Source organism: Dunckerocampus dactyliophorus, chromosome 6 (assembly GCF_027744805.1).
Source record: "Dunckerocampus dactyliophorus isolate RoL2022-P2 chromosome 6, RoL_Ddac_1.1, whole genome shotgun sequence".
Lineage (NCBI taxonomy): Eukaryota > Metazoa > Chordata > Actinopteri > Syngnathiformes > Syngnathidae > Dunckerocampus > Dunckerocampus dactyliophorus.
In genome coordinates this window covers 4393520-4418765 of record NC_072824.1, presented here as the reverse complement: position 1 = coordinate 4418765, position 25246 = coordinate 4393520, and the positions used below count along the sequence as shown (strand labels likewise).

The window sequence follows — 25246 nt, the reverse complement described above, 5'->3', positions numbered from 1 at the left end:
GTGTGTGAATGTATGAATGAGAGGCATTAACATAAATGTCTTTATAGAAAGGCACTTTATGAAATTAAGTACATTTATTTGTATTCACTTACAGCACAGCCCTGCCACATCTAATATGGCGACGTCGACGTACGGCTCAGCGGCGTCTACTTATACTGTTTTGACTGCAGCGCTTCCTGTTTCCCAGCGTGCTTTGCTGTACTCTTGTCATACATGGCTGCCAAGTTCCATGTTTGGGGCTCACATAGTTGTTGCTTATCCTGCATTACTCGCTGGTAGTGTCTTCTCTGTTGTTATCTACCTTCTACATTATTGCGTGATGGGTTTTTTTTTTTCGCTCTTTCTTTAAAGACACCGTGAGTAAGAATGGTATTTGGAATGGTAACCCCCCCGTATCGGCCCATCAGTGGCCCATATTATTGGACAACACTAATTATTATTATTTTTAATTAGCACATAAATAATATGGCACACAACTAGTACATTGTGTAAGTGTGTTTTTTTTAAAGTGCAATATCTGAGAGACTATTTTAACCTGCACAAGCTTGCTTTGCTTGTCTTGGCTGGTAATACCAGTGTGTTCCTCAGGAGGCAATAGTGAGTCAATGGCCTTGTTGTGGAAGTCAGCTGTGAAACGTTATTATTTAATCATTGTTTTATAATTGTTAACAAATATATATTGTTTTGATTTAACAGGACTAAAAGACCAACAATACATTTCTAACCACGATGTATAATACTATGTTGTTTAGGAGGAGAAGTGAGAAGTGTACGACAATACGAGCGTTTACCTGGAGGACCCTGCGTACAGGCTCTGGGAATCCTACGCCTCCTTTCCAGCAGGGCTCTGAGCTGTCCATCGGGAAGGGATTACAATCCAAAAGACCTGGAAGGACTACGTACAGAGCCTAAAAAAACACCACACACACACAAAGGTCACTTTCCCACCGGAACACACAATTTTCAGCAGTTTGCACATACGCAAATATGCAAAGAAAACTAGATGTGTGCAATTTCTGTAGAAATTGCGTGTGAATGCTGGCAATGCTGTACTCGCTGTCGAATCCTGCACCCCCAACCCTGAAGAGCTGATGCAGGACTGAAAAGCTGTTGCTAGTATGCTAACACCTAGCCCTGACAAGCAACTAAAATGCTGGAGTTAGCATGCTAACTGTTAGCACTAAGCGCTAGCGTTAAGTGTCAATGTAAGATAATACCTGAAAAAATGCCAACAATGCTAAAATGCCGATGTTAGCATTTAACAATGAACATGAAAACACTGTCTATATAAGTTTATACATTTCAACATAGCAAAAATGCTAACATGCTAATAGCTAGCATGCTAACACCTAACCTGAAAACAGTAAGGGTCTATGTATGTTTTTATCTTTGAAAAAACAGAAAAGCTAACACGCTAACACCTAGTATGCTCGTGCTGCTGACATGCTAATGGTTAGCATGCTAGCTTGTTTGACCAGGTTTAACAGGGACAACTGCTGCCACCTAGCGAGAAGCTTGTGTATCATTCAAGCATGCCGGCAGCCAATGCAATAACACACAGTTTTGTGGAGCTGAACAAAGGATCAAAGTAGTCTCGCACACCATACGTCACCACATCAAACAGTTCAGCTTAACTACTTACACTTCCGGAATCTATTGTTCTTCTAGGCCTTAACTCACTCACACTCACATATTGGCTCTAAACAAGCATTACTGCCCTCTGCTGCATGCACCATGAATTACAGCTCTGGAGTTCGCTTATAGACCAAATTGCATAGAAAAATATGCAATTTCCTACAAATACCAGCCTTCCGATTGCGAGCGCATGTGTGAAACTTGTCATACTTGGTGCAGTGCGCTTTGGGACGAGATAAGGGACGTTTCAGCTGTTAGGAAGGTGATGTGTTGACCTTGGTGATGTAGTAGACGCACTGCTGGAAGGTGTACATGATGACTTCCTCCAGAATGCTCATGGCCTCCTCGTTGGCCGAGATGGTTGCCGATAGCAGAGACTCCTTCGACCCTGGGGCCAGATAACAGAAGTGAGGACCCCTTGTCGTAGTTTGACTAATGTCAGTGTGTGTGTGTGTGTGTGTGTGTGTGTGCGTGCGTGCGTTTGCGCACCTTGCAATATCTCCATGTTGTGCGTGTATGACGGCACTCTCTGCTGAATGAAGTACAAGATCTCAATGGAGTTGGACATCCAGAAGAAGATGGTTTGCAGGTCTGGGATCAGGTCTGAGATGTTGAGCAGGGACAGAGAGGATGGGTCCTGACTGCAAAGGCACAATGGCGGCTTAATGACACACACACGCACGCACACACACGACAGGAAACGATACTCACTGCTGAGCTTGCTTCTGGGCCAACTCCTTTGTCTTCTCCTGCAACACACACACACGCACACACACAAACGGGAAAATAAGAGCTCATTAAACTTTAAGCACGTGCGTAGAAGACACACACATGACAAGAACTAAACACAGCTATCACATTTACACAGCCTGAGCGTTTTTTAGATGGTGACAAACACTCAACTTAAACTGGAAAGGAGACTCATCTCAAGCGCAGACGTTTCCAACCGTTTAGACTCAAAGGTATGCACAGAAAGTCCAACTAACCTTTTACAGGGGGCCAAAATACTTTATTTGCATTCGAACAATTAACGCAAGAAAATTTGATTTTAAAACACATTTAAAATAAAAATCACAAATACATAAAAAAATATAAATTATCATCATAGTATGAATAGAATTGTATTATGTATTATGTATACATACATCATAATAACATGACTTATTTTTACTTGTATTAGTTGTAATTTTTTATATAATTGTTATTCTAGTCCTAAAACTAACATACCAGTAAATTATAACATATTTCTTTATTATGTCTACTTTATTTTGTTAGTTATTTTAAAATACTGTACATTATTAAATTACATTATCACTGAATATTACGTATTATTCTATAGTGTGTGGGGGTGGGGGGGAACCTCACTAAAAGCATACTTTTCTGAATTTCACATTCCAGCTAAGAGTTTTAAAAAAGTCATGTTGGCAGGCTGCAGTTATCTTACAGTCCACTAGGGGCGCCGTGCTCAGCAATAAATGTGGGTCACGTGTGTAACTGAGCACAAAAACACCATACGACGCCTCGATCACCTGAGCCGACCCGGTTGACCGGTCCCGCTGGCTTCAAGTGCCTGAAGAGAAGGAAAGAGAGAGCCGTGCACTCACCCATGCCACCGTCTGGATCCGCCGCACGATCTTCAGCAAAAGTTTCCCGAAGCTCCCGGGCGGGAAGGCGGCGGCCGAGTGTTGTATGCAAAGACACAGCAGGTAGGCCGGCGTCAGTTTGTGGTCGTCGCCTGCACAGAACATACAGAAGACATACCATTGGCTCGCTGAAGACTCTAAAATGTCTTTGATGTTTATGAAAATAAAACGCATGGTCGTTTCAGTGAAAGACTTTGATGTTCACCAAAATAATGAACGTTAAGACTCTAATGTCTTAAGTGCTTACCAGAAAAAAGCCGATTGCTTAAAACCACAAACAGATCTTTACAAAGGTACATTTGCATACATGGTAGCATTTTCAAAGACTCTAATTAGTACAAATTCTGTACGTTAGTTTCAAGGAGGACTAATTAGTAAAGGTGTCTCGAGACAAGACGATGCATGGGACTTGGTCACCGAGAATGAGAAGAGATGAGATTTTAACATTCATTTTAGGAAAAGTACAATGAAAAAATAGGACTGGGCAAACCAACTTTATTTAACCAAGTTTCAAAAACATGCAAGTGTGTTTTGAAATGTTTATTGTCCCACAAACGGATGTGCAACAATACTATTGTCTATCATTTTTAGACCAAATAAACCACAGGTATGATAATATATAATAATAATAAATAGTATACCGTAGTCATGCAATATTTTCTTTAATATGTCATCGTTCACTAAACTTGTGGAATTGCCGTTTGTGACGTGTATTTTCTCACAGGCAAGTCATACTGTCTGTTATCTTATTTTATTTCTGCAATGAACCATGTTCCACAGATGGCCCCTGCGCCACCCTTTGGACACCCACGCATGTTTTGCCGGCAAGACGAGGCGCTGCCAAGCGAAGGAGGAGTGTGTCTGTTTCTGTCGGGTTGCATTGTGGAGGTGTTAGAGCTTCCGGGCCGGCATTGCATCAGAGGTGGAGATCCTGCGCGGTGGATACTTCATCTTTGTTGACCGCTTCTATTTCATTACCCAACAAACACATCATGCAAGAAACACTTCCTGTCTTTCACTTTTAATGTGCGGATATCTTCTGTGTATGAGGTGTGTTATGAAGCAGAGTCATGGTCGCCACAGCACGCCGTCATGCCGGACACACGCTCCAAGCTGCCCCGGTGCCGCTCCGGAGGGCAAGAGAACCAGAGTATAGAGCGGAGAGAGCCGCATGCTGTGCCCGCCACGGTGCACTGTATTTTGGACGATTTGGACTGGGCTGTCAACGCACACAGAAGACTGTGTTCTATGGCTATATAATCATAGAACCTACCTTAAGAAAGATTACACTGCAGGCTTTCAGAAAGAAAAAGTTTGCTTCTACCTTTTTCCATTCTTTAGTAATCTGCAGTAGAACATAGGTAAGTTTCAGGAAAATATCCGTTCCTGACTCGAAAAGGGAGAAAAGCAGCGTAACTTTCACAAATATGGACACAAATATCTCCTGCTTTTGTGACAGCTGAAATATCTAAACAACTATACCAACATAAACAACACACCTCAAAATAACTATTTATTTCCAAATATCACACCATGAACTATTTACAATGTTCACATTTGGAACTCAACTATGTGTGTCCGTGTGTGTGTGTGTGTGTGTGTGTGTGTGTGTACGTTTCAGTTTCCCTACAATGCATCATTTTGTAACAGCTGCCTGTATGCAAGGGCTTCCTCTTCCTGTTGCGTGCGTTTCTCCTTCCTCTCGTGATGCACTTCTGCCACCTAGTGGCCGTTTTTACGGCATTAAAATTGCTCCCAAGCCTAATCCAGTGGTGGGTAGTTGCATGAGCACCTCCTCTAGCCTCCCCCGCAAGGAAAAAGTAAAAACCGTATAAATACATTGTTGGGATCGGGCGTTCATGTTTATAAAAAGTATAACTAAGGTTTTGGTATTGATGAGTTAAAACGGTGATTGAGGTTGCAGACAAGTCCGGACACCAGCGTGTTTTGATCTGATAAATGTTAAGTGTGTGTTTCCAACAATGCCTAGCACACTTCCCCTTCCATATTACATTTATTATCATTCATACTGTAGCAGCAATGTCATAGTTCACAGTCTGATTGGCTTCTGGCCGCCGTGTTCTCACAAACCAATTTTTCTCCAAATGAAAAATCTTACGTCTTAATCTCGTCTCATGACACCCCTAGTATATTACGATTGTAGTTCATTGGTTCCAAATGAGCAAATGTTGTAGGTTTGTGGAAAAACTAATTCAGTGTACAATTGTTGAAGACTGCATTGTCTTCAGTGCATCCAAATGACCTATGCTAGGTTTGTTGAAGGCTCAAATTTGCCCTTGAGATCTGAAAAAATGTGTGTTAGGTTTTTGGAACGTACGTCTGGTTCACCGAAGACTACATTGTTTTGAATTTATACGAATGAAGTATGTTAGTGTTCGGTCTGGTCATTTTTTTTTTATCAACTGTGAAATAACTATCTGAGTCAAAAAGTAACAATTCATTCTATTTGGAGTGGATTCAAGCAATTATAATGCCAGAGCTGGAGAGAAAACTCTCTTGAATCTTGAATCTCTTGAACGGTCAGCCACCTCACCAAAGTCTAGCAAAGTCCGAGCAGTCTCTAGAGCAGCGGTCACCAACGTGGTGCCCGCGGGCACCAGGTAGCCCCCCACGACCACATGAGGTGCCCGCAAGCCTGCTTTTCATTCAGGTTTTCAGTTAATAATGTGAGAACACTAGAAAGAAAAGTATTCTGAAACATAAAATGTGAGTTGTGGATACCAGCATTTTGTGAATGTTTTGGTAAAACAAGCATATTTCATTTGTTTGGGTTGAAATAAGGTATGAAAATCATTTCTACAAAAATGAGTAGCTCATGGCCATTTTCATTTTATAAAAGTAGCTCTCACAAGAAAAAACGTTGGTGACCCCTGATCTAGAGTACAACTGAGCCTTTGGTGGAGGCGCTCCCAATGATCAGGAAACTTCCAGTGAACTGTTTCGTTGGTGTATTGGTCTGATCTGGGGCCCGTTGCACTAAAGTAGGATTCAAACATCCAGGATAAATGCCAATCCAAAACAAGAGCGTCTAGGATTAATTGCTTGCACAAAGCCCAAGCCAGTATAAGTAGACACGGATTAATCAAATCAGGTGAAACCAATCCCACATCAGTGCGCGTACGTCGCTCCCTTAAATAGACCCCACTATCGATCACAGAGTCACCAATTCACCACGACAACAAGAGCGCCGTACTTTCCCCCCCCGAGGTGGTAAAAGAGCAAGTAAAAAAGAAAGGCAACACTGCCACAGTCATTAAACAAAGAGAGAAAGCGTGGCAAAGTGCTGCAAAGGCGGTGTGCAATACTTTGTGCATAAGTAGGACACAGATACACACTCACAGCTCTGCTGAAACCATCAATAAAAACCATCAATAAAACAGTTAATAAAGTTATGTTTGTTGCTTGTTCAACAAATCAGGAAACTATGGTGTACAGTAATATCGATGCTTTATTAGCACATCACCATTACTCGCTCATAGCTTCAACGGCGTGTAAACTTCCGGTTTCCCCTCGAGCCCTAAGCCTTCTGGGTAATGTAGTGCACATCCACATTAACCAGCACTACACCTCAGAAAACATAGTCACACTGTGATTATGAATCAGTTTAAATCAGGGGTGGCCATTACGTCGATCGCGAGCTACCGGTAAATCGCCAAGATAGTTTGGGTCGATGGCGTAAACGTCACTTTGTACTTGTCATATGACATCAGTCAGCTGACATTAAGCTCCCCTCCTGATTTGCGCTCGCTCCCCCGCAGCGTTTCAAGCTACACACGAAGATGCAACTTTCATCTTTATGATTGTGATGATGGATGAACTAACTCAGCGGTAAGATGTCTATATCTATAACTAAAGTTATCTGTTCACTTGTAGTGGCTAGTTACGTAGAAAAAAAGTATTGTTTACTGGCTTGCTTGGCGTCATGAACTCTACTACAGAAATCAGTGTTTTCTACACGTTGGCTTCTTAAACTATTATTTCATGATGACATTAAAAATGTGCCCATTGGTGAAACCTTTTCAATATGTTGCCTTGACTTGGGCTGCGATTGTCTTTTGCATCATCATTTTAAATTCTCAAGGAAGTACTCAGATTATGTACACAACTATTTAGGAGTTATGTGGAATTATCTTTATTTCCTTATTGAAGTGAATTATGATAGCAACTACTTCGATTACCTGTAAACTTTGACAATGTGAATGTGAAATACTAATCATTCATATTTACAATAGAATTTCAGAGTTTACTGGTTACATTTGGTATATGTTATATGTTTTATAGAAAGAGGAAGATCATTTTGACTTGTACTTGCATGCTGAGAAAGTGTGTGCACTCCTGGTATACACGTATAACCTACATAAATACATACTCATACGTTTTTTTAAATAAATATAGTTAATATATATACTTTCTATATTTATAGTAGTACGTAGATCTTTGGGACTTGATCATTTTAAAAGTAGCTCGCAGGCTAAAAAAGTGTGAGCACCCCTGGTTCAAATGGTGGTGAAATTGACTGCAGATGTTAGTGAAATTGTGTAACTGTAACTCCATCAGATGTGGGGTTGTGTATTTTTAACCGAGTGGTTAGCATGTTGGCCACAGTCAGGAGATCTGGAAGAAATGGGTTCGAATCTCCGCTTGGGCCTCTCAGTGTGGAGTTTGCATGCTCTCCCCGTGCTTGTGTGGATTTTCACCGGGTACTCACTACCAATGTGTAGTGGGCAGTGGATTAAACATTGGTTTCCATTTATGGTGACTACTGACCGAGACAAGGGACGAGATGAAATACAGACCCTTTCAAAAAAATTAGAATGTCATGGAAAAGTTGTTTAATTTCCATAATTCCATTCAAAAAGTTAAACTTTCATAGATTATAGATTCAGGGCCCACAATTTAAACGATTTCAAGTGTTTGTTTATTTTTACGTAATTTGGGCTTCCAGCTCATAAAACCCACAAAAACAGGAATTCAAAAAATTTGAATACTGTGAAGAAATCAGCCCAAATTTTGCAGGGCATGAATGTTTTAAACTGAGTGTCACACACTAATCATCTACTAAACTCAAATCACCTGCACAGGCTTTCCCAGGTGTCATTAAATTGCTTTAGTTTGGTTCAATTGTCTCAGTTGGGTTCAATATGGGGAAGACTGCAGACATGACAACTGGCCAGAAGACCATCATTGATACCCTCCATAGGATGGGTAAGCCACAAACGTTCATAGCTAAGGAGGCTGGTTGTTCACAGAGTGCTGTGTCCAAGCATATCAATGGAAAGTCTAGAGGAAGGGCAAAATGTGGCAGGAGAAGATGCACCAGCAAAAGAGATGACCGTGGGCTTCAGCGGATTATCAAACCGGGAAGATTCAAGAATCTGGCAGAGATCCAGAAAGAGTGGAATGAGGCGGGAGTCACAGCTTCAAAAACCACCACATTCAGACGCATCCGGGAGATGGGCTACAACTGTCGGGTTCCTCGGGTCAAGCCACTTCTGAACCAACGTAGGAAGCGTCTCCACTGGGCCAAGGAGAAGAAGGACTGGACTGTTGGCCAGTGGTCCAAGGTCCTCTTTTCCGATGAAAGTAAAGTGTGCCTTTCATTTGGGAATCACGGTCCAAGGGTTTGGAGAAAGATGGGTGAGGAACAGAACCTAAGCTACCTGAGGTCCACTGTGAAATATCCACAGTCCATCATGATTTGGGGTGCAATGTCCGGTGCAGGTGTTGGTAAACTCTGCTTTCTTAAATCCAAGGTCACCGCAACAGTCTACCAGCATGTTTTAGAGGACTTCATGATTCCTTCTGCTGAGGATCTGTATGGAGATGCAGATTTCATCTTCCAGCAGGACCTGGCCCCTGCCCATACCGCCAGAAGCACCAAAACCTTGTTTGATGCCCATGCCATCACAGTGCTTGACTGGCCAGCCAACTCACCGGACCTAAACCCCATTGAGAATCTATGGGGTATTCTCAAGAGGAAAATGAGGGGCACCAGACCCAACAACAAAGAAGAGCTGACAGCAAGCATCAAGGAAATCTGGGCTTCCATAACTCCCAGGCAATGCCACAGGCTGATTGCTTCAATGCCACGTCGCATCGAGGCAGTGATTAAGGCAAAGGGATTCCCAACCAAGTACTGAAGATTGACCTATCGTTTTGAAAGTACCATATTTTGATTGATTTGATGTGATCCTAATTTCTTTCTTTTTTTTCCTGCAAAAACTGAGAAGTAAATGGTGATTTCTTCACAGTATTCTAATTTTTTGAATTCCTGTTTTCGTGGGTTTTATGAGCTGGAAGCCCAAATTACGTAAAAATAAATACTTGAAATCGTTTAAATTGTGGGCCCTGAATCTATAATCTATGAAAGTTTAACTTTTTGAATGGAATTATGGAAATTAAACAACTTTTCCATGACATTCAAATTTTTTGGAAAGGGTCTGTAGATGCTGGACCTTAGCTCGTACATATTAGCGACCCATCTTATTTATTATGCATTGTGTAAAACTAACAACATCAAATTAAAAGCACAAAATGATTGCAGACCCATCATCCACCAGTACAAGCCACGAGTTTTTCCAGAGAGAAGATTATAACCTCGCTGTTTGATGTGTGTGGTAAAACGCAGTGTGCTGGCATGAATTAATTTGAGGTTATGCACCAACAAATATGCACATTGGCACTCAATAAGGTCATCAAAACCTACCTTTATGCATTCCCACATAGTATCAGCATTTGACTCAAAATATGAGGTGAAAGAAAAAGGGTAAAAATACAGTATAGTAGTCTATCTGTACAGCGTGGGACAAAGTTAGCACGCACAATGGTGTGTTCAAGGACCATCGAACAAAGTGGCACATATACATGCAAAAATTATGGGATTCGTAACTGTATATTCTTTTTAAAATAAAATAATGGCCCATATTTCCAAAATTATTGAAAATACATGATCATTGAGGATCATTGAGGAATTCTCATCGTTTACAAGCTTAAATAAGTTTGCTAAATAAAGACTAACTTGTGTTGACGTTTCCAAAAAACGTCTCTTCCGATCCTTGCAGACTATATTATAAAAATAAACTTTGTCATTGCCTGAATTAGTCTTCTGTATGTGAAAAAAAAAAAAAATGTTAGCTTTGTCCAGGACTTTAAATTGTCTAGAATTTTTACAAAAATGTATGATTAAAGACTAAAAATTGTTTATGAGCTTACATATGCTAGCTTTGCCAGTCTTCAGCGTTGGGTTCGTCAAAGACATACTGTGGAACCTCGGTTAGCGTCTGTCCCGGTTGGCCTGTTTTTCGGTTAATGTAATAAATTTACGCAACGATTTTGCTTCAGTTTGTGTGTATTGCCTTTTAGCGTACAATACGGCATGCGTCTTGTCGCATTATTAATACACTGCATGAGTATGTGTTCTTCATGTATTTTTTTTAATCACAAAATGTCCTTCCTTGCTAGCATCCTAATAGCTAGCTAGCTAACAAAATGGCAACCAGAAGTTACGTTGCCGGCCAAGATGTCATCAGCTTTTACAATTACAGTTTACATGCATACAACAATTCTGAATGCATATAAATGATGAATGAAAGGGATAAATGAACATTTAAGGTTACTTTTACCTTCATTGAAGATGCGATTGTTGCCAAAGACACAATGCAGCAGCGAGATCAACCACCACCACCTTGCTGTTTTCACGCACGTCAAGAATCACGTCTTCAATGAAGGTAAAAGTAACCTTAAATGTTCATTTGCAAGGGCAAATTCATTCATCATTTCTATGCATTTATATACGTTTACATTTAGAGTCAGACCTCCTGGAAGGAATTAATGGCGCTAACCAAGGTTCCACTGTATTCTACAATCTCTCAATTGTCTTCAGTGTTCAATTACATCATTTAGGTTTGTCGAAGACACAAATTTACCTTTGATATTTGCGTAGATGATTATGAAAAACGTGTTTTACGATCACTGGATTGTCTTGAATGTAAACAAATGACGTATGTCAGGTTGGTTGAAGTTGATAAATAGTCGTGATATTGATTATGTTCATTGACGACTCTCAATAGAGAAATCCCCCAGTTACGCACCTCCAGGTTCTATGAGGGACATGATGCGGTTCAGCAGCTGGTCTTCATGGGCCGGATCAAACTCCAGGTGTAGCTTCCTCTTCTGTCCTCCTCTTCCTGCCTCCACCGCTGCTGTGATGGCCCCGCCGCAGCGAGATTTGACGGGGTGCGGTCTGAAGCTGCGTCTGGCGGGGGTGACGCCTGATGCTGGCACCGTCCTGTCCTTCAGCATGGATCCGCACACCTTACAAGTCCCATCCTCCTCCAGTCCGCCGTCATAGACCTGACCCAGGCTGCGAAGGCGCGCCAGGGTCTGGGCGGGGAGGGGCTTGGCGCCCGTGGGGTCCTTGTATAGGAAGATGTAATGCGCCCCGAAGGAGAGGAGGTCGCCGTGGCGCAGCGTGGTGGAGCGCTCGCAGCGGGAGAAGTTGACCAGGACGGTGGCGTTGAGGACCGGCTCCACAGCCACGCAGAAGCGCTGAGGGTCCGACGGGTCCTCTGGTTTGGCGCTGTGGGAGTGGCGGCGCAGTGTGGGGACGCGACGTAGGCGGCAGTGAAGCGGCAGGACATCCGGGGAGAACAAGCAGATGTTGGGACGGGCCGAGGGTGTCTCCTGACCGACTGTGTGCTGATCTCGGTTCAGCAGGTACACCAGGCAGTCCTGGAGGACAACATGGACATATTCTCAGGCAAACATAATTCTAAACATAAACATAATTATTATTATTACCGCAAAGTACAAACGATGGAAAAGCACTGCTCACGGAACATTGAGCTGCTTAGGGTAAAATGCAGACCTTTTTATTTGCCTCGTGAGTTCAGCGCTGTGTATTTAACAACTGTCTACATTTCACCACAAGCTAACACTGCTAACGCACTAGGCCTCCTGCATGACATCATTGATAAACACGAGACCAAACACCTGGACGCTGTATTCATTATATCTGGCGATTTCGACCACTGCAACCTCAGGACTGTTCTCCCCAAATATTACCAGCATGTAAGCTTTCCCACGAGAGAAAATAGCATCCTGGACCAAGTCTACAGCAACATGAAAGGTGCTTTGAAGGCTGTTCCAAGCCCCCACTTTGGAAAAGCTGACCACATCTCTATATTCCTTTATCCAACATACAGACAACTTCTTAAACAAGCTCCCCCTGTAAGTACAGCAGTTAAAGTGTGGAATGAAGAAACTGATCAAGTACTTGAGGACTGCTTTGGCTGCACAAACTGGGATGTGTTTAGAACTGCAGCGGGGAGGGAAGATTGTACTGTTGATTTGGATGAATATGCTTCCGCTGTTACTGGCTACATTAGCACATGCATAGAGACTGTTACCACCACCAAGTATTACAGAAAATACCCCAATCAAAAACCCTGGATGAACTGTGATGTAAGGGCTAAGCTACGTGCTCGTTCAGCTGCATTTGTCATGGGCACCGCTGATGACTACAAAAAGGCCAGATATGACCTGAGGAGGTCCATACGAGAGGCCAAAAGGCAGTACAGACAGAAGCTGGAGGGCTACTATTCCACCTCAGACCCTCAGCGCATGTGGGCGGGGCTCCAGCACATCACAGAGTATTGACAGCGGAGTAGCGTAGCCACATCCAGCCAAACCACACTTCCAGATGAGCTGAAAGAGTTCTATGCCCGCTTTGACACCCAAACTCCTGATGAGCAGAGAGGGTGGCTGGACTTGGGGAGCACACAGGACTCACCTCTCATGGTGACATCAGCTGATGTGCGCAGGGTTCTGAACAAAACAAACCCACGAAAAGCAGCAGGCCCAGACAACATCTCAGGACGTGCACTTCGGGTTTGCTCATCAGAGCTAGCTGATGTGCTTGCTGACATATTTAACCTGTCGCTTGCACAAGCATCTGTACTGACCTCCTTTAAGTCCACCACCATAGTGCCCGTACCCAAGAAGAGCAACGTGACCTGCTTAAATGACTATCGACCTATAGCACTCACTCCTATTGTAATGAAGTGCTTTGAAAGGATAGTCACGACCCACATCAAAAAGAGCATCCCGGCCACTGTGGACCCTCTACAGTTTGCATATCGCCAGAACCGGTCCACGGATGATGCAGTCAACACTGCCATCCACACAGCCCTTTCTCACCTACAGGGCCAGGACACATACTGTATGTCAGAATGCTATTTATAGACTATAGCTCTGCATTTAACAGAGTCAGCCCCCACAAACTCACAAATAAGCTCCTCACACTTGGCCTGTCACCCTCCCTCTGTAACTGGGTGTTTAACTTTCTAACAGGCAGGCCCCAGTCAGTCAAAGTCCACAATCGCACATCCAGCTCAAGAATTGTGAGCACTGGGACCCCACAGGGGTGTGTGCTGAGTCCACTCCTCTACACGCTCTTCACCTATGATTGCGTGGCCTCCCAAAACAACACCAGCATTATTACATTTGCGGATGACACTACAGTCATCGGCCTGATCACTGGTGGTGTTGAAACATCATACAGAAGAGAGGTGGCGGACCTCATAGCTTGGTGTCATGATAACAATCTCCTTCTCAATACAGATAAGACTAAAGAGATGATCATTGACGCAAGAACAAGGGAAAAGCAGCCGCATAGACCCCTGTTTATTGATGAGACTGAGGTGGAGAGGGTGAAAACCTTCAAGTTCCTTGGCACACACATCAGCGAGGACCTCACCTGGTCTCACAACACCCAACAAATTATCAAGAAGTCCCAAAGGAGACTGTACTTCCTGAGGAGACTGAGGAAATTTGGCATGCCCACCACAATCCTTAGTTGCTTCTACAGATGCACTATCGAAAGTGTCCTTACCGCCTCCATCACTGTTTGGTACGGTAACTGTACAACACGTGATAGGAAGGCACTCCAGCGGGTGATCTAGACCTCACAGAACATTGTTGGGGCAGCCCTCCCCTCACTGCAAGACATTTATAAATCTAGAGTTCTACGCAGAACACACAACCTCATCAAGGACAGCACACATCCACAACACTCATTATTCACACTCCTACCGTCAGGCAGACGCTACAGGAGTTTGAAATCCAGGACCACAAGGCTGGCAAACAGCTTTTACCCACAGGCCATCAGGCTTCTCAACGAAGCACTCACACACGCCGCACGCAACACACACACACTCATAGCACTTTATTTATTTATTTATTTGTATTATTTTTCTGTATTAATGTCTCTTCTGTTGTTGCTTAATTTATTGGTATTTATGTTTCTGATGTTCTTATTCTTTTTCTTGTGTTTTACTTTCTTTTTCTGGGAGAATGAACAGAACAAGAATTTCATTGCATAGCAGAACTACCTGTTTTACTGTGCATATGACAATAAAACTCTTGAATCTTGAAGTACAGTATCTCCTTAAGCCTCGTTTACACTTACACGTACTTTGCCCCTACAGGGATATTTTTTGTGGCCCATTTTTGTGATGCAAATGTATTAATCTTTTGAACGCATATTGGATTTCCAACAACTAAGCGGAACTATGTTCTTCATCACCGAAATCTGATCAGAACTGGACTTAGGAGACCAAGTAGGGGGTAAGTTGCTGTTGTCTGGACTACAATGCTGATGGGGATGTCATACAACTTTATGTCAAAAAAACTATCCCTTTAATTTAAATATTACAAAAATATATTGAATACAGAGCAGTGATTCAGCTTTGAAGTGAATGTGTATCACGTTTCTCATAATACAAACTGCCTGTTATAGTTGGTTGGAGATACAGTACAACCCGTTTAAGGCAATCCTGTTTATGTCGACAACCCATGTACGTGGATGGATTGGATAAAGTCATAAGCAAACGTATTTTTTATTTCCATTTTGTCGACCTCTTCTGTGAGACAGCCGACTTAAACGAGTTCCACTGTATTTCTGCCTGGCTTTGTCTACTGGTGTTGCTGCCGCACTCCCTGTCCTTTCCCTGCTGTGTGGTGCAGCAGACACAGAGCTGTGGCGGAAACTACCTAGTAGGCGTGGCCAATTCTTATATCTACCCATGTGGCAAACAACCTTGTAATCTGCCTAGCAACAACAGTGACATGACCAGGAAAAAACAAGCTCTGCAGGCTCACCTGTCTGTTGTACCCCTGCAGCAGCAGCAGGTGCGGCGACTGGTACAAGGAGTGGCGCACGCCCCCCTGCCCCGCCTCCTCCTTCTTCCGCCCACCGCATGCCGCCTCCCGGCCCCTGTAGGGCCCTGGCAGGGTGGAATAGTAGCGCTTGGGCTCGTCGCCGACTGACAGCTGCGCACACACACATTGGATTTACGGATGATTGACATATTCAAGGTTTGTGCGAGGTTCCTACCTGGTTGAGGCTGGTCTCGCTGAGGCTGCGACACAAGGACGAGTTGCTGGAGCGAGGCAAGGTCAGTGTCCCCTTGGCCCGGTTCCTCTGCAGCTTGCGGGCCTGGGCGTTGATGTCTTTAGGAAGTAAGACGAAGGGGAGGAGCTTAAGGAGTAACATCAACAATAATAAATACATGCAAATTCATAGATTTCGTGTATTGATGTGATGTGTATGTCCACTCATGAACCGGGACGCACTTTTCATATGGTGACATGTGACCACAAATCAGGAAGTGAACTGACCAATGTGGTGAAAGATGACACACATACAGGTGATGTGAAGGGGAGGGGTTGACGGGCAGGCAGGTGGCAGTGGTCTCCATGGCGATGACTGACAGCCACCCTACCTGAGGCCAGTCCCCACCTTTAGAGCCGGACGGAGCCGCCCGACCCGACCGCAGAGGGGAGCTCCGGTGTTTGCCCAGCCCGGACCGACCCATTAGAGCCGCCAGGAACTGGGCAGCTTTGGGCCCTACAGCGGGGGTGGGGAGGGGGTTGGGGGGTTAAGAGGCTGAGACAAAACAACGCCTCGCCAAAACATGACAGAACAGTACACACAAACACGCATGCACTACAGTGTGTGTGTGTTGTTAGTAGTGCTTCCGCTTCATGCAAACTCCATCAATCAAAAGTAACGCACAGTAATTGTATAACGTCACCCATATGATATCGTCTCGGCACATTCACAACGCTGGCTAACTTGAAAGAGTACCTGGCAGTACCTGCTTTTGCCTGCGAGGCAAACCGGGGCGAGCAGAGTAGGTACCACGCAGTGACAAAAGGGCGTATGACAAATCTATTGTTTCAAAATGTACAAAAAAAAGTCATTTGCATCTCTATCCAGATGCAATGGCATGCATCTCACTGACAGCACACACAATCCAAACATGCACATGCAAACAGCTACACAACTAGCGTGGCTGCATTAGTTTACTTTTGTGGAAATAAGGTTAATGTGAAATGAGTGCATGTACACCAGTGTACACCAATGTACACCAATGTACAGGAGGATATTTTACTCTCAGTTTGAATGTGTTGAGTGATAATCCTTTAACATCTGTCAGTCCATTCACACATCACGTTAACATCTGTACACCACCATATACGTGTAGTCATTCGTCCATCCATTCACACACATACACACACAATGTAAATACTGTATGTCTATCCATACACACGCATTGTACTGTATAAGATCTGCCTGTCCATTCACATATATGCATAATGTGAACGTTTGTCCATTCGCATGCACACGCAATGTGAACATGTGTCTCTCCATTCACACACACACACACACACATATTGCAAACACGTTTATCCATTCACATACACGTATACTATCTGTGCATTCGCATACACACATATTGTAAACACGTTTATCCATTCACATACATGTATACTATCTGTGCATTCACATGCACACATATAGTAAACATGTTTATCCATTCACATACCCACACGCACACAAATACTGTAAGAATGCGTCCGTCCATTCACATACACATAATGTAAACATGTGTCTGCCCATTCACACGCATACACAATGTAAACATGTGTCTCTGTCCATTCACATACACACATAATATAAAGATCTGTCTCTCCCTTCACATACACAAAATATAAACATGCGCCTATCCATTCACATACTGTACACACATAATATAAAGAGTTGTGTGTCCATTCACATAACCACATCATGTAAATATTTGTCCATTCGCGCACACACACCCACATATAAAGATACAATGCAAACAAATGTTTATCCATTCACATACAGATACTGCAAGAACGAGTCTGTCCATTCACATGCACACATAACAAACATGTGTCTCTCCATTGATAAACTGCCTTGATAAATTGACATGTGCATGCATGTTTGTTGGTGCTAGCAAGTGTACACACAAGAGTGCTGCAAACGAGTGCCGTGAGGAATAACAAGGAAAAGCAAAAGCAAATAGGTGATTCTCCTGAAAGCGCTACCAGCGAACGAGTGTTCACAGGTGCACCAGCGACAGTGCAGTGACTTTGCAGGTCATGACACACAGACTACAGAGATTTGAAGCTGTAGCCATGTGAAAATATATACAGAGGAAACAGTGTGGAATACTTTCTTGGTGCCTGTTGTGTATAAAACACCATCTGATGTCAATTCCAGCCCTTTTGGGCATCGTCATTTAGTGACATGAAAAGGTTTGTGACAAAGACAATGGAATAAATAATACAAAACTGTAGAACTTTTGTTTTAGCTGCCGTGATTCCCAAAGTATAACATCTCATTGTGCACCAAACGCATTTTGCTGCATCCAAAACATGTACTTTGACCAAACATTACACCTCATGAAACGTAACCAGCGTATTCCACACACAATGTTGATAAAAGTCAATCAAGGACGTGTATATGCAAATGAGCTGACATCTGCATTGACACATCAGGTCAACTTCAGTATTTTCGGTTATTTCTCCGTTTTTTTTGTCAATAATCAGACAATAACAAAAGTAACACAGATTTTAAATCAGAAATATTGTGATTTTTATTTAAGTGCAACCTTTGCTAAAAGAGACATTTTATTTGATATTTGTTTATTTTATTATGTTACTTGTTAGTAAAAAGCTCTTGACATTCCAATTCCAATGTTAAATTAAAGTTTACTGCTTGTGTACTCGTATTATTATGTCATATATTATCATTACATTCATTTAAAAATGGTCTCAAAATAATGTTGACAATAATATCGTTTATCGGCAATAATTTGTAGGACAATTATCGTCCGGCAAAATTTGTTATCGAGACAGGCTTACCATTCACATACAAATACTGCAAGAATGAGGCAGTCCATTCACACGTACACACAACGTAAACAAATGTTTATCCATTCACAGACACACATTCACACACATAACCTGTTTGTCCATTCATTTACGCACATACTGTAAGAATGAGTCTGTCCATTCCCATGCACGTAATCACACACATAGTTTGTCGATTCACACACACACACACACACACCTGTCCATGCATATATGTATACTAAACAACTATACGTAAACAATTTATTCATTCGCATACATACTGTATAATGCAAACATCTGTCTGCCCATTCACATGCCCACATAATACAGTATAACCACGTTTGTCCATTCACACATGTGGACATGCGTTTGTCCATTTTCATATAAGGCCAATTGTACTGAGGTTGTGTGTGTGCTCACCAGCCGTGATGGTGTCCTTCTCCTTGGCATTGAGTTCCTCCACCTCTGCTCTCCTGCGTAGCTCAAAACGGCGGGCGTGTCCCTCTCGAGGCTTCCACAGCTCCTGGAGCAACAGCGGCTTCTCGTTGTCGCCGAGCGCACGAAGACACTCCGTCCGCCATCCACCGCCGCCACCGATCACGCCTTCCCCCTCCAGGCGCCCAATTACGTCGCACAGGACGTAGGAGTGGGCAGCGTCCTTGTTGAGCGAGTAGCGCTCCAGCGCCTCCTTGACCAGCTCCTGGGCGCTGGAGCGGGGCGTGGCCAAGACGCTCTTGTAGTTGGCGCCGGTGCATATCTCGTCGCCAAAGATTTTCAGGACCCCAGGAGCAGAGCTCTGGTGGGACAGCTCGGCTGGGTCGTCCGCAGGTCGCTCCGGGGGCTCGGTCGTCGAGCGGCGGTCCCCGCGCGTGTTTGTGCCCACCTCCGCCGGGACGCGGTCGCGGTAGCTCAGAGTGCGGTACAGGACCTGGACAGCACACGTGAAAAAGTTGCTTCGCTTTATTTTCACAATTGTTTACGACCATTGCTACATTTTTACTGTACAAAGCAAAAGTACTGTACAAAGGGAAGTCAAGCTCCAAGTTGTCGTATGCAGGCCAGGCCACTAGCTGGCGATTATCATACAGAGCAATGATTCATTTTCAAATGAATGTCAATAAATAAACTTGTAGTGTGCTTTCAGGCATGTACATACAGTATATTTTTATTGGCTTATGGGGCAGTCATAAGTCTGCCCTACAAATTCTGCCTAGTAACAAGCAGCCAATTAAATGAGCTAATCCCGTAGCACACCAGGATTCCAGTATATTTGGATATGATATGTTTGTTAGCAATAAATCTATTTCTTACCTGCGTAAAGGTCCTGCTCTGGCGCTTCAGCCGGCTCTTGGAGGGCAGGGACATGCTGGCCCCGGAAGAAGAACCGTAAAACATTTTGCTGCTGTCGGTCTCTCACAAACTCCACAACGGAAGAGGACAAACAGCAGTACCATTAATTACGTTCATGATTCAACTTCATACATATTTCATTATTATTTGATCATTTTACCACGTGTGTGTGTGTGTACCTTGTTAAGTGCGCAGAGCACCAGGGGAAGGTTACAGTTGAAAATCAGATGTTTCATTTGCAAGTTTCTCTCTTTGGATCTTGAGCTGAAACAGTTAGTCCATTAAACAGCAAATGAGACCCCTTCAAAGTCAGGTTTAGTTCTTGTGCAACATTAACTTTTTTAGGCACTCTTAAATTATATTTTTTATCATATAAAAAAAGTAATTAAAATACAGTTTGGTAATCCATTCCTAACCATGTCAGTAAAATACGATATGGTATTTTTTTTTTAAATGACTTTGGGTCTGGAGGGTCAGAAGTGATTTCATCTGGATGTGATCCTGATTACCGTACACATTTAAATGTAACAAAGTTTAACAATTTATTTACACATGAAAATATTAGGAAATTCTAAATTTGACACCTAGATCTTTATTGGAGAATTAATTTTTTTTTATGAATTATTAAGTTTTGCAGTATTTAATTATGAGTATCAACAGTGTTACTTCACCATATTTCATTGTATTGCGTGTAGAGTTTTTCACTATTCTAATTACTGTGCTTATCTAGTGTGCATCCCGGACACATTCAATGAGGAGGTGTGTCTGTGCTCAGGCCACACCCCCTCTGCAGGTGCTCGAAGGCATCTGACAGCAGGGAGTCCCCGAACGCATCGCAGCAGCCGCCAGGCGTCTGGATGCCCTCGCTGGACAGCAGCAGCCTGGGAGGTGTTGTTGGAGCTGACTCTGCAAGTGCTGCCGGGATAACGTGACTATTTTAAATGCCTGCTAATCCACGCTAATCTGGCTACTTGGCCGCTGTTAACTCAAGACCGGGGCCAACAAACCCCTCCTGCCTGCTTACACACACACACACAAAGGCGGGCCTACATTTCGCCTCCATGACCCACGAGATGGTGTTTACGCCAAGGCACACAAGCTCTCCTGCACCGCTGACCTGCCGGCGTGCTTCCTTTTATTGGACACAAGGAAACAAACACTGACTCGGACAGATACGGTGGAAAATGCCCGCCAGGGGACGTAAGCAGCATAGGACATTGGAACGCGACGATCGTTCAGCTTTTGGCCTTTCGTCCTCTTGGGAAAAATGTTTTGCGCCTGGTTTTAGCAAACCTGCCATATGACATAGCAGAACATGTCGAGAAATGGCGATGTTATTACGTGTGGCTCAAATGTCCAACATACGTTCAGCATTTTTACTGTAATATGCTTGACTCACTCAGTGGCAACAACACAACCAACAGTCATCCCTCATTTATAGCGGTTACTTGGTTCCAGACCCAACTGCGATATAGGACTCAATGTTTATGATGTTTAGGATTTTTAACACTATTAGAGCCCTGTAGACAAGAAATAACCCCTGTAGTCACCATTACACTCCTGTTATTCATTGTTTACATCGGATTGCACAACTATTATGCTACGGGGCTCCAGACAGTCGCTAGCTAGCAAGCTAACAAGCTAACCAGTTAGTCTCCAATTATTTTTTTAATTTTATTTTTTTACTTAAAGGGTTTCAAACAAATTGGAGAAGAAAGGGAAAGTAAGAAGCCACAAAATGACCACTTCCTCACAGAATGGAAGGAGAACCATTTCTCACTCTGTATCCATAAGTACAAGGTAAGGTAATGCAATAAGGATGATTGCCAGAATACTACATATCACTTGCATTTCAATCTATTGACTAATAATAGACCATAGTCTACCACAAAACAGCGATTATGAATTAATTAATTTCCAGAAAAACGCAATATAGCAAGGGGGGGGGATAATTGAACCGTGATATTGCGTGGGACGACTGTATTCACAAAATAGGTTACAAAGAGTTACAAAGCTTTTAAATGTACATGCACAAACAAAATGGTGAATACGCTCGGCATTCACAAAATGTGTCATTACGTTGACTAGTTTAGAGCTCCTACGTTTTGTTATCACTGAAATCTAGCTGCGATACTGGGAATGCTCGACTCCCAGCATTCGGGTTTTGGCACAAAAAAAACCCTTTAATTTGTGAATGCTGAGAGACTGATGCATTTCCACAATGATCTTTATGTTCTCAATGACATTTACAGTGTGAATGCATAGCATTCCCACAGTTAGCTTGTCTCTCAGCGTTACCACAGTAATATGGCATAGCCATTATACGCTTTTTAAATGCACAAACGCAATCGTGTGATGACCTCACTGTCCCAGCATTCACAAAATGCGAATAGTTGACTCTCAATGGTGAGAACGTTTGACTCTGCATTCAAGACACGATTCCCATTGATGCTGTGTGAATGCTGAGAGAATGGTGCATTTTACAGGAATGACCATTGTGGCTCAAAAACATTGAATGTGTGAATGCATACACAGTGTGACTATATCACTCTCACAGCATTCCCACAGTTAGCATTAATGTTAGGACATCAGTTTTTCCGCATTCCCGCTGTAATGGGCGTCACACCCGGGAGGCGACATCGCCTCTACTGCATTCATTTTCAATGGAACCTGCGCGATAGGGCGATTAGCGCGAGTCACACGCAAAATTTTTGTGCGCGTGAACGTTTGTGCTCGTGCGTGTCATCGTGCACACGCTGGCTTGCGACGCGATCCCACAAAGTAGAAAAATTTTCAACTTTTCATTGCTGTCGCCCAGACGAGGACCTATCAGCGGAAGTTTCATTGATCCACCAATGAGCGGACAGGATGCTAATCAGTACGCTCTCGCAGGTAACGATGGGGGGAAAGGTAACATTTCTAAAAAAGAATAAGAATAAGAAAAAAAGCAGCGTTGGCGCCAGAGTAAACATATTGGCTAAGTTTACATTAATTTACATGGACATTTATGTAAGTTTATCTTCAATACTAGCAGGATCCGGTACTAGCAAGAGTACTTCATCAACACCGGCTGCTTTTCTTCCTCTGAACTACTTTGATGCCCCCAGATTCCCTCCACATCTGACAGCCAATCAAAACCATGGGAGACTTGTGCAATTCGCGTCACTCACCAGTGTAGCTGGTCACAGCCGCCCGGTGCCTCCCGTGTACAACGTTTGCTACTCGTTAGCAATGAGTTTTGCGAAACGCAGTTGTCGCCTCCCGTGTGTGGCACCCATAATGTGAATGCTTTGACTCTCAGTATTCACACATATTTGATGCACACTAGCATTACCGTTTTTTACAGTGGTACCTCGGTTAACGTCCGCCTCGGTTAGCATGTTTTTCAGTTAACATCCACAACCTTTGCTAAAATTTTGCCTTGGCTTGCGTTGGCCCGCTTGTTTAGCATCTAAAATACTGTCCGGTTTGTTTATGCAGCCATCTTGGATTACGCGAAACTCACTTGTGATCACGCAATGCATTGTGGGCCGTGGGCGCCATTTTAGGGCAACAGCGTTTATTTATATCAAGAATTGTAAAGAGATACACGACCTAACAAAATACATGGAACACACAAAAGAGAAAGGTGGCGGACTGTACAGAGAAAAAAGTGTGCAAGACCTCCGAATTTTACGGCTCTAAGAGAAGGCAGTCGCCATTTCAGAGGTATGGAAATGTGGCTGCAGTGCACACACATGCAGTACATGCATACAAATCTACAGTACTCTGGTGTTTCTTCCTCATTTGACATCCATAGCACTCATTTTTGCTTCCAACAACAAAACAAAAACATTCAAACTTACTGTAGCATGTTCGCACATAGCACACGTCACCTTGCCACCAGAGGTTGTTTTTTGTTTGTTTTTTTTCCATTTTCTATATTAAACGTACAGATACAGGTTTATTGGTTCTAGTACGTTGATATTTAGTTTGATATATTTTTTACATTATTGAAAATTGTGGTTGCAGCAGAATAATGTATTTATTTTGTTAAATTATGTTTTGTGGGGGTTTTTTTCCAATAAAACTACATCAAAGTGATGTTAAATGTTCAGTTGTCCATTCATTTGTCATTTGTAATTATTTGTGCACCATTTTCTGCATGTAAAACTATCATTATTGTTTATAAAATTGTGTTAAAATTTGGGGGTTTCTGAAACGGATTAATTGGATTTACATTATTTTCTATGGGAAAATTTGCTTTGGTTAGAGTCCATTTTGGTTTAAGTCAGACCTTCTGGAAGGGATTAATGACGTTAAACAAGTGCAGTGGTGCCTTGGTTATCACCTCATTTCACACAATAAATCTTCTGGTGTTGTTGTTTTAGGATTCTGCATTAGCACAATAGAAAGAATGCTTGACTCTCAGCATTCAGGTGAAGGCTTGGGTGAATGAACAGACGCATTAAGTGCCATCGTGCAAGTGCATCAGTCTCAGCATTCACACAGTAAAGCAGCACCAAAGAGAATGCTTGACTCTAAGCATTCACACAATAAACGAGGCTAATAAATAAATAAAATCTAACTTTTGAGCAGAAAAAGGGGCCTGCCGCCCTCCAGTCTGTTGACCCGATGGTCGCCAGTAGCAACCGGCCGAGCAACAAACGGCGGAAAATCCTCCAAAATTAATCCGCGGACGAGGCGTCACGCTCGGCGAGCAAGCGCGGCGTCACAGGTGTGTCTAATCAAGTGAATCAACGTGAATTCACGCCAACGGTGCTCGGGTTGAAGATAACTGAGACATTTTAGGGGCAGGTGGATAAAAGTTGTCGTGGTGGTCGGCTAGTGGATGTTCTGTGTCGGCTGGTGTTAACTCACGGTGGCTGCGTTGCGAGGCTCCATGATGCTCCTTCGAGGCTCCCAGTCCGCCCCCCTCTTTCTCCTCAAACGTAATCTATGTAAAACCACGAAGGGGGGTGCTATTACACAGCCGTCGCCCCCTCTCCGAGCCAAACCAACAAGGCGTCCTTCTCACAAACAACTCCGTTAACTCGGACCCCGAGCAGCCGCGGAGTCACCCCGGCTTGGTGCGTACATCTCGGCCGCCTGCCCGGCAATGCCCGCTGGCTCCGGCAGCCGCATTCCACCGTCCACGGCAGTTCAAGAGCCGACCGCTGACGGAAACACCCGAAGTGCTTGCTCGGCCCCTCGGCCACAATCACGAAGAGGGCGCCATCTGGTGGACAACAGTGGTCAATGCGCGTGACACAGAAACGCCAATAAATACATTTTGAATACTTTTCGTAATGGAATGAGACATATATGTAGTTTGACTATAAAAAGACCCAATTGTTATTTAATATTTGTGCTTATTTATCAAGTTTAGGTAA

General features: G+C 43.3%; 1 protein-coding gene across 4 annotated transcripts in view; it reads right to left on the bottom strand.

Annotated features, from left to right (window-relative positions):
- The window catches only part of radil (Ras association and DIL domains), a 46204-nt gene extending 21185 nt beyond the window's left edge, over positions 1-25019 (bottom strand). For 3 of the 4 annotated variants that reach the window (XM_054777994.1, XM_054777995.1, XM_054777996.1), the window contains exons 1-13: positions 24735-25019; positions 20054-20138; positions 19836-19944; positions 18945-19452; positions 16099-16206; positions 15694-15809; positions 15459-15629; positions 11390-12029; positions 3240-3370; positions 2347-2384; positions 2125-2276; positions 1911-2023; positions 792-908 (exon numbers count right to left, since the gene is read on the bottom strand). In XM_054777994.1, the coding sequence (XP_054633969.1) occupies positions 792-908; positions 1911-2023; positions 2125-2276; positions 2347-2384; positions 3240-3370; positions 11390-12029; positions 15459-15629; positions 15694-15809; positions 16099-16206; positions 18945-19452; positions 19836-19919 (2178 nt within the window). In that variant the 5' untranslated portion in view covers positions 19920-19944; positions 20054-20138; positions 24735-25019. The remainder of the gene's footprint in view (positions 1-791; positions 909-1910; positions 2024-2124; positions 2277-2346; positions 2385-3239; positions 3371-11389; positions 12030-15458; positions 15630-15693; positions 15810-16098; positions 16207-18944; positions 19453-19835; positions 19945-20053; positions 20139-24734) is intronic. The other variant, XM_054777997.1, reaches the window with a different exon arrangement.
- Between the last annotated feature and the right edge of the window lie 227 nt (positions 25020-25246).